Source organism: Varanus komodoensis, unplaced genomic scaffold, assembly GCF_004798865.1.
Source record: "Varanus komodoensis strain SLA01 unplaced genomic scaffold, ASM479886v1 scaffold10, whole genome shotgun sequence".
Lineage (NCBI taxonomy): Eukaryota > Metazoa > Chordata > Lepidosauria > Squamata > Varanidae > Varanus > Varanus komodoensis.
In genome coordinates, this window is record NW_025335269.1 from 34,647,803 (window position 1) to 34,666,385 (window position 18,583).

Here is an 18,583-nt window from a genome sequence, read left to right on the forward strand (position 1 = left end):
TGAAAGATATATATGTATTTGGAGACTCAAATCTAGAAGTAGTTGTGTTCGTGTGATAGCTGTGTTTTTGCAAGTTGGCATTCTTCTTTAAGCTGTATGCTGGAGCTTAAAATTAGGCGGCTTTAAATACATGAAATTTTCTGATAATGTTTTTTTTCTCTTCTTATTTCCCCAGTACCTTTTATTGTTTCTCAAGTTACATGAACTACCCACCTCCCTCCCTCCCTCCCTCCCTCCCTCCCTCCCTCTCTCTCTCTCTCTCTCTCTCTCACACACACACACACACACACACACCAGCTGCAGTTTATTTGGCTTTCTGTTATTTATTTATTTATTAAAATGTTTCTATGCCGCCCCATTCGCCGAAGCCTTGGGGCGGCTCACAACATAAAATTAAAATATAATACACACAACAAATTAACAATATAAAATATAAAACAATATAGAATATGTTTTATATACATGCTGTCTCTAGTCAGTTCATGGAAAGACAAGTTTTAGCAATGGTTTAAGGTTAAAAAAATTTAGGAGCAAGAAAATTTAGGGTGCCTTAGCTTGGGTTTTTTGTATTTTATCCGGGAAACTGAAACAGGGCCAGGCTCTTCAAGTGTAGAGCTTTAAAAATCTAATACTCTGCAAGAAGTGATTTACTGCCCCACGTGCAAACTGAAGGCAGCCCAGCAAAGCCAGAGATGGAGATCTTTAAATTATACCTGTGTTATTATCATTAAGGTGAAAAATGGTACCTCCGCAAAGGATCACTGTAATTTCTAATATTAATTGAAATAGACATATGGGAAGCAGCATTTGGAAAAGTCTTTGTAGTGGAATTGTATTTCCCTTAAATGTTTGGCTTTAGGACTGTAGAAACGTGAGTTATACCTATGCGAATTATGGGCTTGGAATTAAACCACTTGCTTACCAGTAACCTATCATTTTGCCCGTGTACAGCATTGTCAGGATAAAGCTCAATAGGATTATTTAAATATTTTAAATGGCAGATGTGCTGTGCTTTGCCTATGCTTGCAAAAATACTGATGCATCGCACTCCAGAATGTCTCCCTGCCTCCCCATACTGTGATCTGTTGACATTATCCTCTGTTCCTTAGCTTCAGACAGTAAAGTCATGACATGTGCGGCTGTTTGGAGGATGCCGAAGGAATTGGAATCAGGCAGTCATGAATCCCCTGATGATTCATCAAGCAACGCTCAAACCCTGGAGCTACTCTGTCACCTTGACAACACAGCCCATGGCAATATGGCTGGGTAAGATTCTGCATATTTTACACTCACTGTGCAGGGTGGGGAGGGGGAGAACAGGTCTGTGCTGTTCAGTGCAGGTTTATATTAAAATGTGGACTTTGCAGATTAAAAACTATACATGCACATTTATGTATAGGTACACATGAATTTTAATTATTCCAGCCAACTAAAATCATTAGTTCTGCAAACACATACTGGTGTAACTATTCCTTTATAAGTCTATTGTGTATTTTCATTTTGTGTTGCACAAAACTCCTACTAAACTTAACAGTTCAATCATTTAACTTGGAAATTGTGTTTGGTGGATCTTTGTTTTGGCTCCTGAAGCTCCCTCCATCCCAGTGTTGTGCATACATGTGGGCTTTTCAGTATCAGCTGGAGACCTTTTTATCTTTCTAGGCTTTTCAGTCCTTCCGTTTTTAAAGATGGTGTTTGTGATTTTTAGGACTTAGCGTAACAGTTTTTGGTTTTATTTTGTACTGGTTTGGGGTTTTTTTATGCTATGTTGATTTGTATTTTATTGGGTACAGCTCTGTTTTGTGAACCACCTAAAGAGCTTCAGTTACTGGATAGTGTAGACATGCAATGAATGGATGAATGCTCCGTTTGCAACTAATATTCCCTGAAAATAAGGTTTAACTTTATGATATACTTTATAGCCCAAACAGATGCTTTCCTATCAAGAAATAATAACAATGCATAGCCGCATTTCTTTAAATAAGAAGAAACTATTTCCTAGCTAATTCTTATGAATGAAACAGGGTTTGTTGATGTACTATTTGTATATTTCTCTATATAAGCAAAGAATGAGCAGTCCTGTAAACTGGGAGCAGGCTAATTTCAATCTTCTGTAATATACTCAAGTTTTAATGAAACAAAGGACTGATTTGCCCCTGTTCAAGTATGTCTTGTTCTGTCACTAGGATCAGGCAACATAGCTTATCAGAAGTGGAAGCAAATCTCAAATTATCCATAGGCAGTTATTGGGTTATTTGAGGGTTGCGCCCCTTGTCAACAAGCTGTGCCTGTTTTGGCAACATGACGAGCTGCATCCAGGTAGGCAAATGGTACCTGGCACATGCTGCAGTTCTAGCAAGCCACTGAGTTTTGTTTAACCTACTGTGATTATGTGAATGAAATCAGTGAATTCTTATTGGCAGAGCTGTCTCCCTCTAGATTTAGAAGGGAATGTTTAATCTAACAGAATATTAGCAAAGTACTCTATCAGGCTCAAAATTATGTTAGTCATGAGCTACCTTTCTATTTCTCATATTGCCCAGTAATTTTTTATTTGGCTTAAAAATCCTTTCCCAGGAGTCTAATGATAAATTAAGCATGTTTCTTATTTTCAACTCCCGTTTCTTTGTTTTGTTTTATTTTTAATTGAAAACACATGTCATTAAACTCCATGGGTTTTTCTTTTAAAATGAAATAATATCAATAGTCTTGTAACATTGTAAAGACTGTCAAACATATTAAGACATCAACTTTCATGGTCCAGAGCCCACTTTGTCTGACGTGTACTTCATGGGCAATGAAATCTTATGCTGAAATAAGAGCCAAACTGCACATTTCTTTAAAGAATTAACTAGCAGCTGTGTATTTCTTTCTACATTTCTCTAAAGTGAGCATAGGGTCCCCAGGCCAAATCAAGACTTAAGCATGGGGGATAGGGGCTTTAACATTTTCCCCCTCCCCTCCATGGCTCCAATCTGGATCCTTTCCCCTCTACTCTGTGCTTGTAATTTTAATTGACCAAAAGTGATCCATTTGTTTTAATTCTTGCAGCTTCTTCTGATTATCCTATGTAATATTCTAGATAGCAAGCTTGTTGGGGCAGGAACTTGTCTTCTGAGTACTCTATAAAGTATCATGCATACTGATAGTGCTATATAAATGAGTAATAGTAATAATATAAACTGCAACAATAATTTTATTGGAATAATCATGTTCCAGTGGTGTATGTTTAAATTTTCAATTAACAAGTACATAAACTGGATTTTTTAAAGCATAACTCGAAGTGATTCTGACTATGCAGTCTTTCTGAGCAACATAAGAAGTGCTTTGCTGATCTTTCCAAGGCTTCCCTAGTCTGTCATCCACTGTAAGAAACCTTGCTAGGTGGTTCACCAGAAACTGGCCAGCAATTCATTTTCTGCTCACCCCCAGTGTTAACAGCAAAATGGTGTATAACCCTTTAGTTAATCATCTAAAGTATAGCATTGTCTGGAACTGGAAACCAGGCACCGATTCATTTTTCACTTGCATATTTACAGCCTTGGGACTGCAGGGTCCTTTGATCTGTCTGATATGGCATTGATATATGGAGAGAGCAAACACAAAGAAATTAGATCTTGCCAGATCTTTTACAGAACCTTTTGAAATAATTTTAAAGGATCACTTTGAGAGAAATAGACTGTGATTTAACAATGGCTAGTGGACATTAGACAATACAATAATTACATCCTAATATCAAACATTTCCTGAGCATGGATTCTTACGTTGACGAAATGGTACTATCCTCATGGAAGAAGAAAAATTTCAGCAGGCTCGGGAAACACAAGACATATAATTAAAAAATATATAGTATCTTCAGAATGAAAATATAAGCGCGGGGAACCATTAAAGTAGCCTAGTGTGGGCTGCACACGCTTAGTAACCATGAAATGCTTATGTGCGGTGGTAGTGATGAAACAGAATATCTGGGAAAAGGACATGGCAGGCTGAAACTCTGGACAGGAACGTTCCGCTCTGTGGGCAGCTGTGGTGAGGGCAGCGGGACCATGGTGCAGGTGCAGTGTGGGGGCTTGCGCAGGGTTTGGAGGGCCAGAAGCAAGAAACACATCTTTGAACAGAACAAGGTGAAGAGCCAGCGAGACAGCAAGGGTCAGGCAAAATACACTCCCAGAGCTCAGTGCAAAGGTCTGGTACCAGAAAGACAGCCACATTCAGGAGCAAGGAGAGCCCAAGGAGGGTGGGTGCAGGTACCTAATAGGGCAGGGGCAGACTGGAGACAAGGATGGAAGCAAGAACAGGCTGGAGCTGTCTGCAGCAGACTCCAGGACTGGTAGCTGCTACAACTTGTTAGCATGTACTCCCTGGGACATTAACCCAGCTGAGGCTTCAAATTATGCAAGTACTGCTGTGTTGTCCCCCAGTGTACTACTGAAGGACTGAGGAGCTAGGAACAAACAGTCCATAGTGAGCCTGATAGTCTGTCAGGCTCATTGTGGGTAGTTTGCGGGGGGGGGGGGACTTCTGTTGTGGCTTTTTGTCTGAGTAGGTTGTTATGAGATGTGAATCTGTGTGTTTGTGTTAAATGTACTCTCTGATGCCACATCAAACCGCAATATTGCTGTGAGTTTCAAAAGCAGCTCATTAGTGACTATAGGATGTGGAAGACATAGGTCAGAAAGAGAACAACAAAAACAAGCCAGCCGTCCATGAGCTAGTTATTTGTGGCCAGGTTTGGAGGGGCGGGGGTTAATCATGGTTCTTTCAGCGAAGGGCCAAACTAGCAAGATGTCAGGATATTGGTAATTGGATCTCCTTCAATTTAGTTTTAAATTGATAAATACAACTGCGAAAAGCCATGAATTAGAACAGGACTGTGCTGCACAACCTAACCCTTACAGTCCTACACACACCCACACACAGAAGTGCACACACCCAAAGCCGCTATTTGTCCTGTGGGGGAAAAAGTTCAGGTTCCATAGCGTGGTGCAACCAGCCACATAGTGTAACTATGCCAATATGGGAGTTCTATCAATGCTTTTTTGCTATAGTAGCTACTTCTGTTAATATTCCCAGGTCTCTGGCTGAGAGGAATTTCCAGCAAACATTTTTCCTTTTAGATATTTTATGCATTTCATCTCCACCCCCCGTCCTCCTCCTGCAATTCTCAATTCCTTTCAGTATACAGCTCTGCATTGGTTATTGAGCCTTTTTATCATGTTTGCTCTTGAACCGTTAAACAGCAGACCTTTGCCAAATTCTTTTGCTAGTCTCTTGTCATATCAAGCTTACAGGTCTGTCACCTTCAGAACTTGATACAAACTGTCTATCCTAGACTTTTTTTTAACTCTGCATGTCCCTTGTGCTCCTTCCCTTTACCTCATTCCTTATTTCTCTATTAAGCTTTTTAAAGCAGTGAATCAGACAGATCCACCTGTCCCTTTTCTTCTTTTTATCCCTTTCTTTCACCCTATTTTACAATAAAAATAACACCAACAAAACATACCAATGATTATTTCAGTTTGGTGATTTGAAAAATCAACCATGAGTTAACTTGGGGTTTTTAAATAAACCACAAACAGCCCCTAAGTGACTCTGTTAATTAACCCACAATTTGTCACTAGACTGCACTGTGAAGTCTGAACAGGATCTATATGTTCATACAAACTAAGTGGTAGAGACAAACACAGAACAGTAATTGCCACATTGCTCTGCAACCCATTCTGGATAAGGATGCATCCCTCTCATGGGCATTCACTTGCTTATAGAAAGGTCCGAACCTAAAGTGGCTGCTTACAAGCAATAACAGATGACATAAACAGTGATAGAAACACAAGGGCTAGATGCCAACTCTGTTCCCCGTATCTGTTCTGGAAATACTGGGACCTAATAATGTCACCCGAATATTAGAGGTTTATTCACTTGCTGATCTTCTGACATGATGCATGCCATCTTCTGTCATTGCTGTCCTATTTGGGGCAAGCAGGCCAGTCCTTATGGAAAGGAATAAGTAAAGGTAAAGGTTTCCCCTTGACATTAAGTCCAGTCGTGCCTGACTCCAGGGGGCGGTGCTCATCTCCGTTTCCTAGCCGAGGGAGCCAGCGTTTGTCCGCAGACAGTCTCCGTGGTCATGTGGCCAGCATGACTAAACACCGAAGTGCACGGAACGCTGTTACCTGTCCACCAAAGTGGTACCTTTTTATCTCCTTGCATCTGCATGCTTTCGAACTGCAAGGTTGGCAGGAGCTGGGATGGAGCAATGGGAACTCACCCCATTGTGCAGATTCGAACCGGCGACCTTTCGGTAAAGCAGCCCAGCAGCACAGCGGTTTAAACCACTGTGCCACCTGCAGTTCCTATGGAAAGGAATACACAGACATAAATCTGGCCTCAGAAATGGCAGTGCTCAGAACTTCAGCCTCCCAGCACACTTGGCCTAGTTGGAATGATATACCCAAATCATTGTGTCTACCAGATCCATATGACTACAATATTCTGTACATAACCTCCAGTCTGGGTGAGCTGGAGTTGCACTGGGTTATGTAAACTTGGCCATCATGGGTTATTCCAAGGTTGGTAGTAGCTTTAGCAGTGTGGTACAGTACAACCCCAGAACACCCCAGTCAGGAATTGTATGTTCAAAACTGCAGGTGCATAGATCCAGCATGCAGTAGGAGCCATTCATTTTCAGCAATGAATGGTTCATAGTAATGCTATGGATAAAACCCAAGATCAACCTCAACCCCTCCCCCTCCAATTATTATTGTATACAACCAAAGAAAGTGCCAAAGTGGCATGGAGTACAATGTCAGCTATACAGCCTCCTTGCAGGGACTAAAGCAATGACACACAAATACAGCAAGGTGCATTCCTTAAAAAAAGCCCTTCAGCTCTCAGCATTGCCCAGCATGTTCTGCCCGTTACAGAGAGAGAGCCTGTGAGCAGGGATCATCTTGTTTGTAAGCTGCTCTGGGGGCCTTTATTAGCTGAGGAGCAGACTAAAGTATATATTCAAACGTATTGCAAGTGTACTAAAACAAATCTAAAAATATAATATTAAAGCTTGTAGCCTCTGATTTACAGTAATTTATGACAGGCTTGTTCTTGAATGATCACTTTGCTTTTAAACATACATAGGAACCTGCTATTTACTGCCTTGGCCCATCTAGCCCCCGGGTGGGAAAATCTCCCCTCCCCCACTTCCCAGAGGTCTCTGTTTCTTCAGGCAATTTTGAGGTCCTCATACCAACCACAGGTAAGGTCAAAGCCCAAAGTGAGTCAACACGCACCTCATTCATACTGACAAAGCACGTGCTTGTACATACAGACCCTCACAATTGCTTCTATGTCCTTGCTGCACACTGAAAAAGGAAGCTCTCTTTTCAGCATACACTTTGCTTGCCATGGGGGAAACACTGCTCTTTCATGGGCAATTCTATTTGCTTCCCTGCTACATGCTGGAAAAAGCCTCCCTTTATCTACCTGCAGCAGAAAAATGAAGTCTGTCTGCCTGTTTTCTAGACATCCGTTTCCAACTCATTTTCTCAAGAAGCACAGAGATGCTGAACAGGAGGCAGACAGGTAAGCAGATGGCCTTGGAAAGTGGCATCTTTAGATGTTCTAGGTGCTCTGCTCCATGGTCTGGGAAGCCAGTGAGGCATTAATGCTGATCTTGTAGGCTTGTAGCCTGGAGAGAACCCCATGCTCTGAATACCTGTGTCAAAGTATGGATATGAACAGTGGTCTGAAGGCCTGGCACTCTTGAGCTAGACCAATGCAGTTTCTTCTGACTTGTGTGGAGGACTTCCAAGGTCTTGGGTAGAAGTCTTTCCCATCCTACCTACTTGAGATGCTTTCACCTGAAAAAGATAGGGATTGAATATGAGTGCTACTGCAAGTAAAGCATGCACATTGCCACTGATTTTCCCTTTCCTTCTTCTGGAAGCTTGTGGTAGGTGAGTGACAAGTGATTCCTTGAATGGCTTTTTTCTTTCAGTTTTATTCAATGTACATAATGTATTATTTTTGCAGATCACTGCTATAGTGATAATGGATCTTCTATACTAACCACTGGTCCTCAGCTGGTTAGTCAGGACCTGCTATTATAGTACACAATGACTTTAGATGGATTGTACCAGCCAGTACCAGCACTGTACAAATATATGGTAAAAACATAATTATGAAAAATTTGGTCCCAAAATGCACGCTCAAGCTAAGGATTAGTCCCAGGTTTGGAAAAGCTGAAGACTACTGAAGACTGATGGCTGCTGGACTTTACTCTTGATTTTGCAGAGTATTAGAACAGATGTTGCTTACCATGGTACTCAGTGGGCGAGCAAGTGATGTTTTTGATGTGGCAGGGAGAGGTTTTACTTCTTGGTAAAATGTTTGCAATCATGAACAACTGGAAGGATAATTAAAAAAGAAAAAACCAGTAAGGCTTGTCCTTATTTTTTTTTTTCAGGGTGAAGATGTTTAGCTCAGTACAAGTTCTTAAATTTTTGAAACATCCTATTTTTCAATAAGTTTGCTGAACATTAAAACTAAAACTAAAACTCTGATCAAGATAAGGGATTTTTAAAAGTAACCATTGAGGGCACATCCCTACCTTAAAAATATGCATCTTGTTTACCTAACACCAAATCAAGTATATTGAAGACTTCAGTCTTCTCCATTATGCTACCATAATTTACAAGTACAGGCAACTGTAGTATATAAGAGAATTATTTTATTAAAAAAAGAACAGTAACCTTCATTTTCACCATAAATCCTGAAGAATTGCTACAATTGCATCTATAAAAGAGTGAACTATGAGATCCAATAAAATAAATTAGTAGTGAAATAAAATGTCCATCTCACAAGGACAGATACTCTTAGATCTTTTCAAGGTGTGTTGGTTGAGTTATACTTCTTTCTAATTAACACTCCTGTCTAACACCTCCTCCTCACAGCTCAGAGAAAATAAAAAATGCAATAATGTTCACTTTTTGACAACTTTCAGGGTGATACTACTGTCCCTTTCACAAAGTCTAATGTAAGTGAAAGACAGTAGAATTTGTACCCATAGAATTGGCTCTTGAAAATGCATTCCAATATTAATAAATCAAACAAAGTAGACCCTTGATGGTTTGTTTTACCTTGATAAACATAGCTGGATACTGAATTTCAAGCTTTTTATAGATGTGCTCTCAGACGTTTTGGGTGTTTCCTTCCAGATGGTGATTCCAAATGAACTTTGTCATAAGGATGCCTCTGTACAGACTTCCCTAACCTTGCGCATTACAGATGTTGTGTACTTCAGTACCCAGCAACCCAGCCTTCATGGCCAGTGGTCAGGAATGATGGGATAATTCCAAACATCTGGAGGACACCAGATTGTGGAAGACTGTTCTTAGTGCTACCAATCAAAATAAGTTGTATAGTTATTTCATATTTTTCCTTCTTAATGGATTATTTTCTGCTAAGAAAAATGTTGGAAGAAATGGTGGGAAAATACAGAAAGGGTACAAGAGGAAAACATTTTCATCTGGTCTCCTGGTAAAATCTCAAAAATTAGTTAGGGTGATAGGGCTATAAAAGTTTTGTTTGAAAGCCTCTTTGGACTGGAAACCTGATACACATTAATTTTCCTGAGCAGTTCCTCTCTCTTCAAATGTTAAGCAAATTCTGTCATATCTTTCTGAAGCACTTACCTTGTTAACTCAGAATGAGAGTTAACCATTTAAAGTTCCTAAGGGAGCAACCCATACTTGTTTAGACAGAAAAAAAGGCTTTTTGGGTATAAATTTGCATAAGATTGCACATTTAATTGATAACTTTTCTCTTCTCTTTTCCTGTTCTTTATTACTTTATTATGTCTTCCTTGTCTGGGTATTGTTTGTTCATTTATTACTGCCCTTCTTTTTCAGTTTGGGTAAAAATGGAATCTGTACCCTTTATGCAGGTAAAGAGTAATGAAAATAATTCAGCATGCCTTAAAACAGCAACAGAACCAGGATAGACCAGGAATCATATGACCAGTGGTGATCCCTTGAGTTGTTGCTCTTACTGTGCACTACTAATGAGTACAGCAATCACTTTTCTTGAGATGAAGCAAACACAGTGAGCCCTAAATCATTCCAAAGTGCTTGCCCTTGATTCCATTTACTTCTCAGCTCTATTAGTGATTGGTCATAAAGGTGAATCAGAAGTACAGTAGTTAAGGATTCACTTCAGATAACCCAGTAAAAACAAATGAAAGATGACTAGGTTAGAGAATGACAGGAGACTAGTGGATAGCCGTGCTTCTCTGCATGGTAGAAGAAAGGGATTGGCCTTTCGGCGCTTTGAACTCTCACCCAAAGTTCATGGGATGGAAATTATATGTTAGCCCATTTCAGGTTCCACACATTTTCATAATCTATAATTGTTGGTTTTATGCTGATACTCACTTATAAGCTGCTGTGAGAAGAGCTCTTGTTGTAAAGATTTTGCTATTTATATCTTGAAATAATTTTTTTTCTCTATTACTTAAAGTTATTACATCATCAGTGTGTATAAGGCGGTGCAAAACCACTGCAAAATGTTAGATCCAGTTGCGAACCATGTCCTCCAGAGAGGGTGTTTCTAGAGCAGGTATAAATGAATCTTGATGGAAATTACTTGCACGTTTTTCCGTATTTCTCCAAAAGTTGCATTTTGTGTTCACAGTGTTGCATGGGAACCCATGGGAGATGGCAAAAAGCTAATTTCTCTGGCTGATAATCATTTGCTTCTCTGGGATTTACAAGAAAGTTCAAGCCAGGCTGTGGTAAGGCATCTAACAATTTGTAATGAGGCATAATGTTGTGAGTAGTTATGTACCTTTACAGTTGTTTCACTTTTTAAAAGATTGTGAATACTTTATTCTGACTAGCAGTGTATGTTGTTTCAAGTTTGCTGGAAAATTAACTGATTTAAAAATGAATAGGGCAAATCGTCTTCTGACATCCATAAAATAAATTCAGAGACTGTACATTATTCAAAGCAGCAGTGGAGTAGTCCTAATGCTTCCTGTACAAAATCTTTCTCCGTTCTCCCTGGCTTACCTATCCACCCTCCCCAACATTGGCCAGCCAGCCAGATTTCTCTGCTCCTTTCCAGCTACTGCCAGTGTTAAGTGGATTTGTCCGATCTCCTACTCCCTCTCTCCCTTGCCAACTGTTGGTCAACTCTTTTTCTAGAGTAAAGTCTGTTTTCATGCTGTGATCAACATTCTTGTCTGATTGAAGTGTCAGGTTTTTACAGACATGCTTAGCATTTCTCCATTCCTCATGCTCCCCCTGGGCTGCTATGCCTTGCCTTGCTTTAAGGTTCTTTTGAATGTTAATTAGGCTTTCACTGTCCTAGGCAGTCTCTTTCACTCATAATCTCAAAGTTACCATATTTCTCCTTAATTCCAATCTGTATCAAATATAAGCATTTCCTTTGGGATGTTCTCCAGCCTGTCACAAGTCATACTATTTAATAGAAAGAGAATTTTCCACTGAAAGTCAAGTTCTTGGGTTTTCTCATTTACTTTGCTAGAATTTAGTTACAAAAATTCATCATGCCACATGCTTTACATTAGCTATGCAATTCCTCCAAAGAAACATTGTCCGAATTAACCCTTTACTGAACTGTATTTATACATATCTAGGCTATTATAGCCCTATAGAGTAAGTGTTTGGGGGTGGGCCATGGAAAGCTGATTTCTGTGACACAAATAATTATAGATGTTAAGCTCTGTTGCATACCTTATGTTGTTTGTATTATTTATTTTATTTTTATCCACCCAATAATGTCTGTTTCATGGACGGATTACAGTTACAAGAGTAAAATACAGTACAAAATTACAAACTATATAAGAATAGATAAATATAAAGATATATAGGAGCAGCCATAGTTTAAAAACTAAGTCTCTTAGACACCCAGGAGGGAAGGCAGATCTTTCTTTTCTGCTGATAAGGTAACAATAGAGGCTTCAGGTGAGCCTCCTTGGGGAACTTCCTCTTCTAGTAACCTGCCTAGCTTCCTTCAGTGGAAGCACCAAAGAATGGCCGCTGAAAATGACCTGAAGATCTGAGCAGGTTCATATAGAAGAAAGTGTTCCTTGATTCACTGGTTATGTAGAGATTTAAAGGTTAGCACCAACACTTTGAACTGAGCTCAGGACTGAGTGCTAGCTAGTGCAAAGCAATTCTGGATCTGTGAAGGTATATGAAAAGTTCTGTAGATATGCTGTATAGTTACTGAGAATTCTCTTGTACCCCCTTAAGTTACAATGCATCACATTTGGCTTTGCCTGCACATTTTCAACCCAACTTCACAACCATTACAATCTTGTTTCTTTTAAAAAGGGAAAGAGCTAGGAGGTTTAGAAACACATTGTGGTTTATTGTGGATTATTTAACCAATGAAGAGCTGTGGTACCCACCGGTGCCAGATTATACATGCAATCCTCTACTCAGGGGTTGTCCTGCCATGTGAACTCAGCAAGTGTGTGTTATGTCAGGGTTAAACAGCCCCCCTGTAACCCTGAAACGGGCAAAGTTTATGTAAGTTTTGTTTCACTTCGGCAAACATTTATTTGTTTGTTTGTTTGTTTGTTTGTTTAATTTATAGCCCACTCTTTTCCTTTCAATGAACTCAAGGCAGCTAACATAATTCTCCTCTTCCTTTCAGTGTTATTGAGCAGGGCTTGTGTATTCAAAGTGGCAACTGCACATATCCCCCACACACTGCACACTTGCTATGCATTAAATAACCATGGTAAACTGTTGGGTCATATAAATAACTCCAGTGAGATTCAGAGATTGCTAGATATTGATTTGGATTTGAACATCCATGACCAAAGATCAACTGCCACAATGGAGCTTTTGAAACTCCCTCTTGCACCCCCTGACAAGCCCTTTGTGAATATTAGAGGAACCCCCAGAACACTTTGAGCTATGGTGCAAGGGCTGCAGGAGAAAGAGGGAATCTCTGAAAATCAGAAACTTCCAACTTCTGTGGAGGGAAGTGCTTTCTATTCATATAATGGCACCTCCCGTGGCTAATACCAAACCAGGATTCTGTGGAATCTCAGAGTATGAGTAGCCCTGACTGTAATGATGTCTGGTTGTGAAGTGTGGCATGACTATTTGCATTTGAGACTCACAATGTACTTGCCATTATATGACTGTTTTTCAGAAGAACTTAAAAGTGAAACATTGCATCTTAAACATATTTCAGTTGTTGAAATACGTGTTTAGACTGCTCTCTTAGAAACCTTAAAACTTTTCAGGTCTTTCTGAACTAAAATAGATTTCTGAGTCTTGTAGAACTTGAATAAACTTGGTGGATTTTTCTATTGCTCTCACTTTAAATAAGAGTATTTAACATTGTAGCCATATTTATTTAGAATGTGTAGGTGGGCATTTTTATATAGCAGGGAGACCGATGATAAGGGAGAGAGCTAATTGTTTTTAAAGTACTATCATAAGTTTGGGGCCTACCATAGTAGTTAATCACTCAGGCCAATGGTTCCCTAGATGCTCCTGCATCATCTTCTTGGGTTATTTCTGCATGAGCACCTCATGACAACTTTTATTTTTGTTCTGTTCCTAATGCCATTATTTCTTCACTTTACAAAAGTTTAAAAATATTAGCAAATGGTTAGTGTATTCAAGTATAAGTTCATATATGCAAGAAGGTGAAGGTAGGCACTGATGAAAAATGAGTGCGAAATGCTATGAGCAGATGAGTCCCATCCCCACACACAGCCAACAAACAAGAATGTTCTCAACACATTTCCTTTTGTGCACCCTTTTCCTTATAGAAGAGAACAATAAATGACCTTCAGTTATGGAGTTTGGTGCCACTGTGTTCAGTTGTAATATGTCCTGACCACTGTTGTCCTTGAATACAAAGACACTGTGGTGATAATACCTATTTATTATTATTGTGCTTATATATATCTACATATTCAAACATGCTCTCTTTCTCAGGGAAATGAATTCAAAATTTGACAAAACAACTGAGCTGTGTCCATTTCAGATATAATAAACAATAAAATGTTTTCCCTGTTTGATCAAGTACAAGAGCAGAATATAGTTCATAGGGAAATTTCATGTGGGTACTGATTTAATAGACTTAAAGTACCAGTTGTGTGTGTCTAAAAACACTTGTAACTGAATCAAGTACACATCTATTTTATTGTATGGATGTGAGAGAAGATTGCCTTGAGGGAAAAAGGCCACAGACCAACTTTCGTACAAGAGCTGATTACAGAAGGTCATGAAAGCTGCATGTTGTAACAGCAACTTCATATCCTATAATAGAATGCCAGCATTTCAAGGATAGATAGGTGTCAGAGGAAAGGTAAGGCAATAATCAGCTTGCTGCAGTTTCCTTCATCAGAGCTTCTACTTGAAGCTGCTAGCCTGATATGCTGGGGACTTTGTTAATGGCATCTCATGTTTCTGGGCCTGTTCAGACATTACATAGTCTCTGAAACATTATGCAACAGAGGAAGAGGTGGAAAGATAGGGAGTGGCCCTTGGGCTTTTGTGTTTCCTCAGCTTGGAGAAAGAAGAAGCAAAGTGCATCCAGAAGTCATCCCATTCATTTCAGGAAACCTTTTTGCTCCCAAAGGCTGCATTCTGTGATGAGCCACCCTGAACTCAGGAATGTGCACTCATGCACAGGCATGTAGTGCTCCTCACCATCTCAATACCAGCGGGGAAGGGTTCAAACTGCACACTGAAGATGTGCAACTTAACTGGAGAGGATAGTGCGCCGTGTCATCATCCCTATTGAAATCATGCTCCTGCCAGTCCAGGAAACAGCCCAAGAAAGAGGGTGTGTGCTAATGCTGCTTCTCATGCGCCTTCTTCCCCAGGACAGTCACATTCCTCGATTGCATGCTGAGCAGGTATTTGGTGGACTGTCCAGAGCACAACCGCCCCGGGGAACTAGGTGTGCAAGGGGGGGGGGTCATCCCCAAACTGACTTGGGGTCATGTCAGTGGAGTGTGAAAATTACGGGGCAGCATTGGCAACAGACATCCACAGCGGATTGCACAGAAGACTTCCAGAGCCAAAAGTGACCAAAAGCAGCTGGTTGCCCATATGCCGCTAGCTGAATGTGGGATTTTCTGGAAACTCCATGATGGATGCAAGTGAGGTGTACTTGTTACTTTGACTACATGCTGAGGCTGTGCAGGAGCCCAAGGCCTGTTGCAGCTGTAATGTCTGAATAGGTTCACACATTGAGAAATTCCACAGGTTATGTTTATCCCACTACCAGCTAATTATATGCATTTCTTTCTCTTTTCCTTTCTCCTTTTTAATATGATTCCAAAGGTGGATCGTTCTTTAAAAAGCTAAAATCAATATTTCTAGTTCAAAGCCTTAAAGGGCTTAGTGGGCTGCTTGACATGGGGGCCCCACTGTTGCTTCTGCTTCACGAGTGGTGTCTACCACTTGTGCAACAGAAAGTTAAGTCTTCTTCCGGGGACTGGAAACAATTAGAAAAGCCCATCTCTGGAATGAGGTAGATCAGGCAAGCTCACAAAAGGGAACTGCTGAGCTGGTCTAGTCCGGAGCTGAGTGTTTTCACACATTTTGCAACTTTCTAAAAGGAAGTGCTAAATCCCTGTCATGCAAAAGGTGGGTTCCAGTGATGATGGGCCCACTTGCAGAGCAGACCACTTGGATGCTGCCCCAATATATGTATACTTGAAGAATGTTGTTACTTTTCGTATTAGCTAGAACAGCCAACAGGTCATATATATGTTACAACCTGAACTGTTAGTCTGAGACTTGTTATTCTGTGTTTTACATTTCAAGCTGTTCTTCTTGTTACCCTTTAAGTCATTTACTTTGTATAGACAGAAAAACATAAAGCTCACACTAGTTTCATAACAGAGTCACTCATTGTGGGGTTGTATCTTAATGTACAGCTGTCGAATTCAGTTGCTTTGGAAGGGAAAGGGCAGTTAAAGTTTACCTCTGGACGCTGGAGTCCTCACCATAATTGCACTCAAGTTGCCACAGCAAATGACACTGCCATTCGAGGATGGGATATACGCACGATGAAGTAAGTGTGGTTCTTCCTTTACAGGAGAACAGAAACAAACTGTCTCTTTCTTGGAAGTTACTTTTCTGGCAGGGATTTTTCTCCATTATAATGGACAACAGAAATGGTTATCTCACAAGCTGTCTGGTTTGCATGTCCTCCATAAATTTAATAACCTGTTACAAAAGCCTGACACATTTTTCCTCCTGGTCTCCCCATCTAACATGATAGGTGCTGTCTTGAACTTACTGACATTAATGGTAAAACTCCTATTAGTTTAATGGAACTCGATTACATTGTGTGAATATTTTTAGATAGTGCCATTGAACTCTGCAGTGCAGTCTAGAGTAGCGTGACTCAACTTCCCATGCTGAATTGATATTTTAAAGCTGACTGGGCCTGGTGTACTAATGACTTCCGTTAACAAAATGTTAAGGTGGGGTTTTTTTTTAGGTATGGGGTGGTGTGTGTGTGTGTAATGGCTCCATTCCATTTGATCTCAACAGTACTTTTTAAGATAATGCACCAGTTATTTCCAGTGTATCAGCAGCCAGTTGCTTAACACAAATGTATGTAGTTTGCAGCTGCAACATACCAAAATTTTGAATGCCAACAAATCTAGTGCTTCAATATAAGAAATATAGGACTGCTTTCCTGCTCTAGTTGTGATTTTGATAAGCAAAGGAGTGATGTTGTGCACATCTGTTGCCATGACAACAGAAGTCTGTGCAAGCTTTTTAAAGATACAGCTTATCCCCTTAGCACACAGTAATTTATCACTAGGCTCAGAAGACGGATGTCTTGTAATAACTTCTGCTGCCTTAAAGGAGGAGATGACTTTAAATTTAGTTTTATGTCTCCTGCATGCTCATGGGTGTAACCCTGTATTTCCATTGTTTCCAATTATGTTTCTTGATACCAGAAAACTGATCAATTCAATTAGAAAATGCTATCTGTTTGTCCATATAAAGTGTTTCTTGTTGTTGCCATGTTCCCCATCTATGTTCTATAAGAGTATTTGTAAAAACCTACTTTGGACCTACATACAAGGTCATTATTAATAAATTGCTAGTGGAGGCATGACATCTTACAGAAGAGCCACACAGGTGTGTGTTTGTATGTGTGCACACACTCTACACTTAACACTTTTCCATAATTTTGTGATATGTCTGTCAGCAGAAAAAGGTCCAAGTACAATACTGAGCTCCTTCCTCCCCTTTCCTCTTCTCATATACCCAGAAGAAAGAGAAGCCAAAATGCAATTTCACTTTAGCAGATTCCTGGTTTATCAATGTGCAAACCAGGGACTGTGCTTTAAAATGAATATGTTTGACAGTTCCAGCAAAGCATGCTAGAGATTGTTGCCAGTTTATTTAGCAATCATTCCCAACCTTGTGCCCTCCAGATATTTTGGTCTTCACCTCTAACCATTGGCCATGCTGCCTGAAATTGATGGAAGCCATAGTCCAAAACATCTGGAGGGTTCCAGGTTTGGGAATGCTTCATTCCTTCTTTGCATGTAACCACAAGTCATGAATATGCTGAAGTGAAATGGGCCTTTCTGCTTATGGATATAATGCTAAACCACATTTTCACATTACATGCAAAGGCTCCCACACACTCAGCTTCTCTGTTCCCATGGACTAAGGAGACAAAAGAGTAATTTAGTTGGGGTCGGGGGGGGTGGCATCAGTAAACTGCATTGCTCCATATTCTGGGTTATTGTCATGGAAACTTTGGCTTAGGAAGGAACTTAACCCAAAATATTATTTTCTCCACTCTCAGCCCCAGGATTTTACTCTGTTAACATTGGTTCTAACTGTTTATTCTCCTCTGAATAGCTTATCCACTGTTGGCAGGCTCCTCCACTGACTGGGGATCCAAGCTTACAATTTTGCTTGTAAGACAAACTGCTGCGATAGCTTACTGAGGACGTGCTTAGTTTGTTTTAATCCTACAGCCGCTGAAGAGTGCAGCACTAAGGGTCTTGTGGGGTGTGAGGAACCACCCCAGATTGCCAACCCCTGTTGTAGGCCAACCAAAGCAATTATGTGAGTGTACCGAATGTACACATTGTTTTGTCTCATAAATAGTGACCAAGCTAAAGCCTGAATGGCTTCTCCGGTCTTTGGTGCCAAGGAGGCTTCCCTTGAAATACAAATAATTGACTTCCAAGGTACAGTTTTTGACCTGGGCAAGGCAGGAAGACAGGCAGTTAAATTTCCCCTCCTTCCTCTGCCATTCAAGGCTGATCAGGTTTTCTCTTGGCTGCTACTTAAAATAATAGCATTTTCACTATGGAAAAGAAAACAGATGCTTTTGTAGTGTGAAGCATTAAGTGATTCCTCAGAGTGAAGGTCAGTAGAGGCAGGAGGCTCGCGAGCAAAGAGGTGATCGATGTCTCTGTTCCTACCGTACTGTGGCAGCCTTGGAAGCATCCCTTGGCTTGAAGGCAAGGTACCGGGAGCTGGCTTCATGCTCATACCTGCTTCTCCAGGACACGCATCCCTTGACCTTAATGCCCTGCTTC

At 40.3% G+C, this 18,583-nt stretch overlaps 1 protein-coding gene across 4 annotated transcripts in view; it reads left to right on the forward strand.

The window, feature by feature from the left end:
• EIPR1 (EARP complex and GARP complex interacting protein 1) overlaps nt 1-18,583 on the forward strand; it is a 73,340-nt gene that overhangs the window by 30,142 nt on the left and 24,615 nt on the right. For all 4 annotated transcript variants that reach the window (XR_006413597.1, XM_044418727.1, XM_044418735.1 and 1 more), the window contains 3 exons: nt 1,110-1,266; nt 10,687-10,786; nt 15,938-16,074. Coding sequence is in view for 3 of the 4 variants with exons in the window: in XM_044418727.1 (XP_044274662.1) it covers nt 1,110-1,266; nt 10,687-10,786; nt 15,938-16,074 (394 nt within the window). In the remaining variant the exon portion in view is untranslated. The remainder of the gene's footprint in view (nt 1-1,109; nt 1,267-10,686; nt 10,787-15,937; nt 16,075-18,583) is intronic.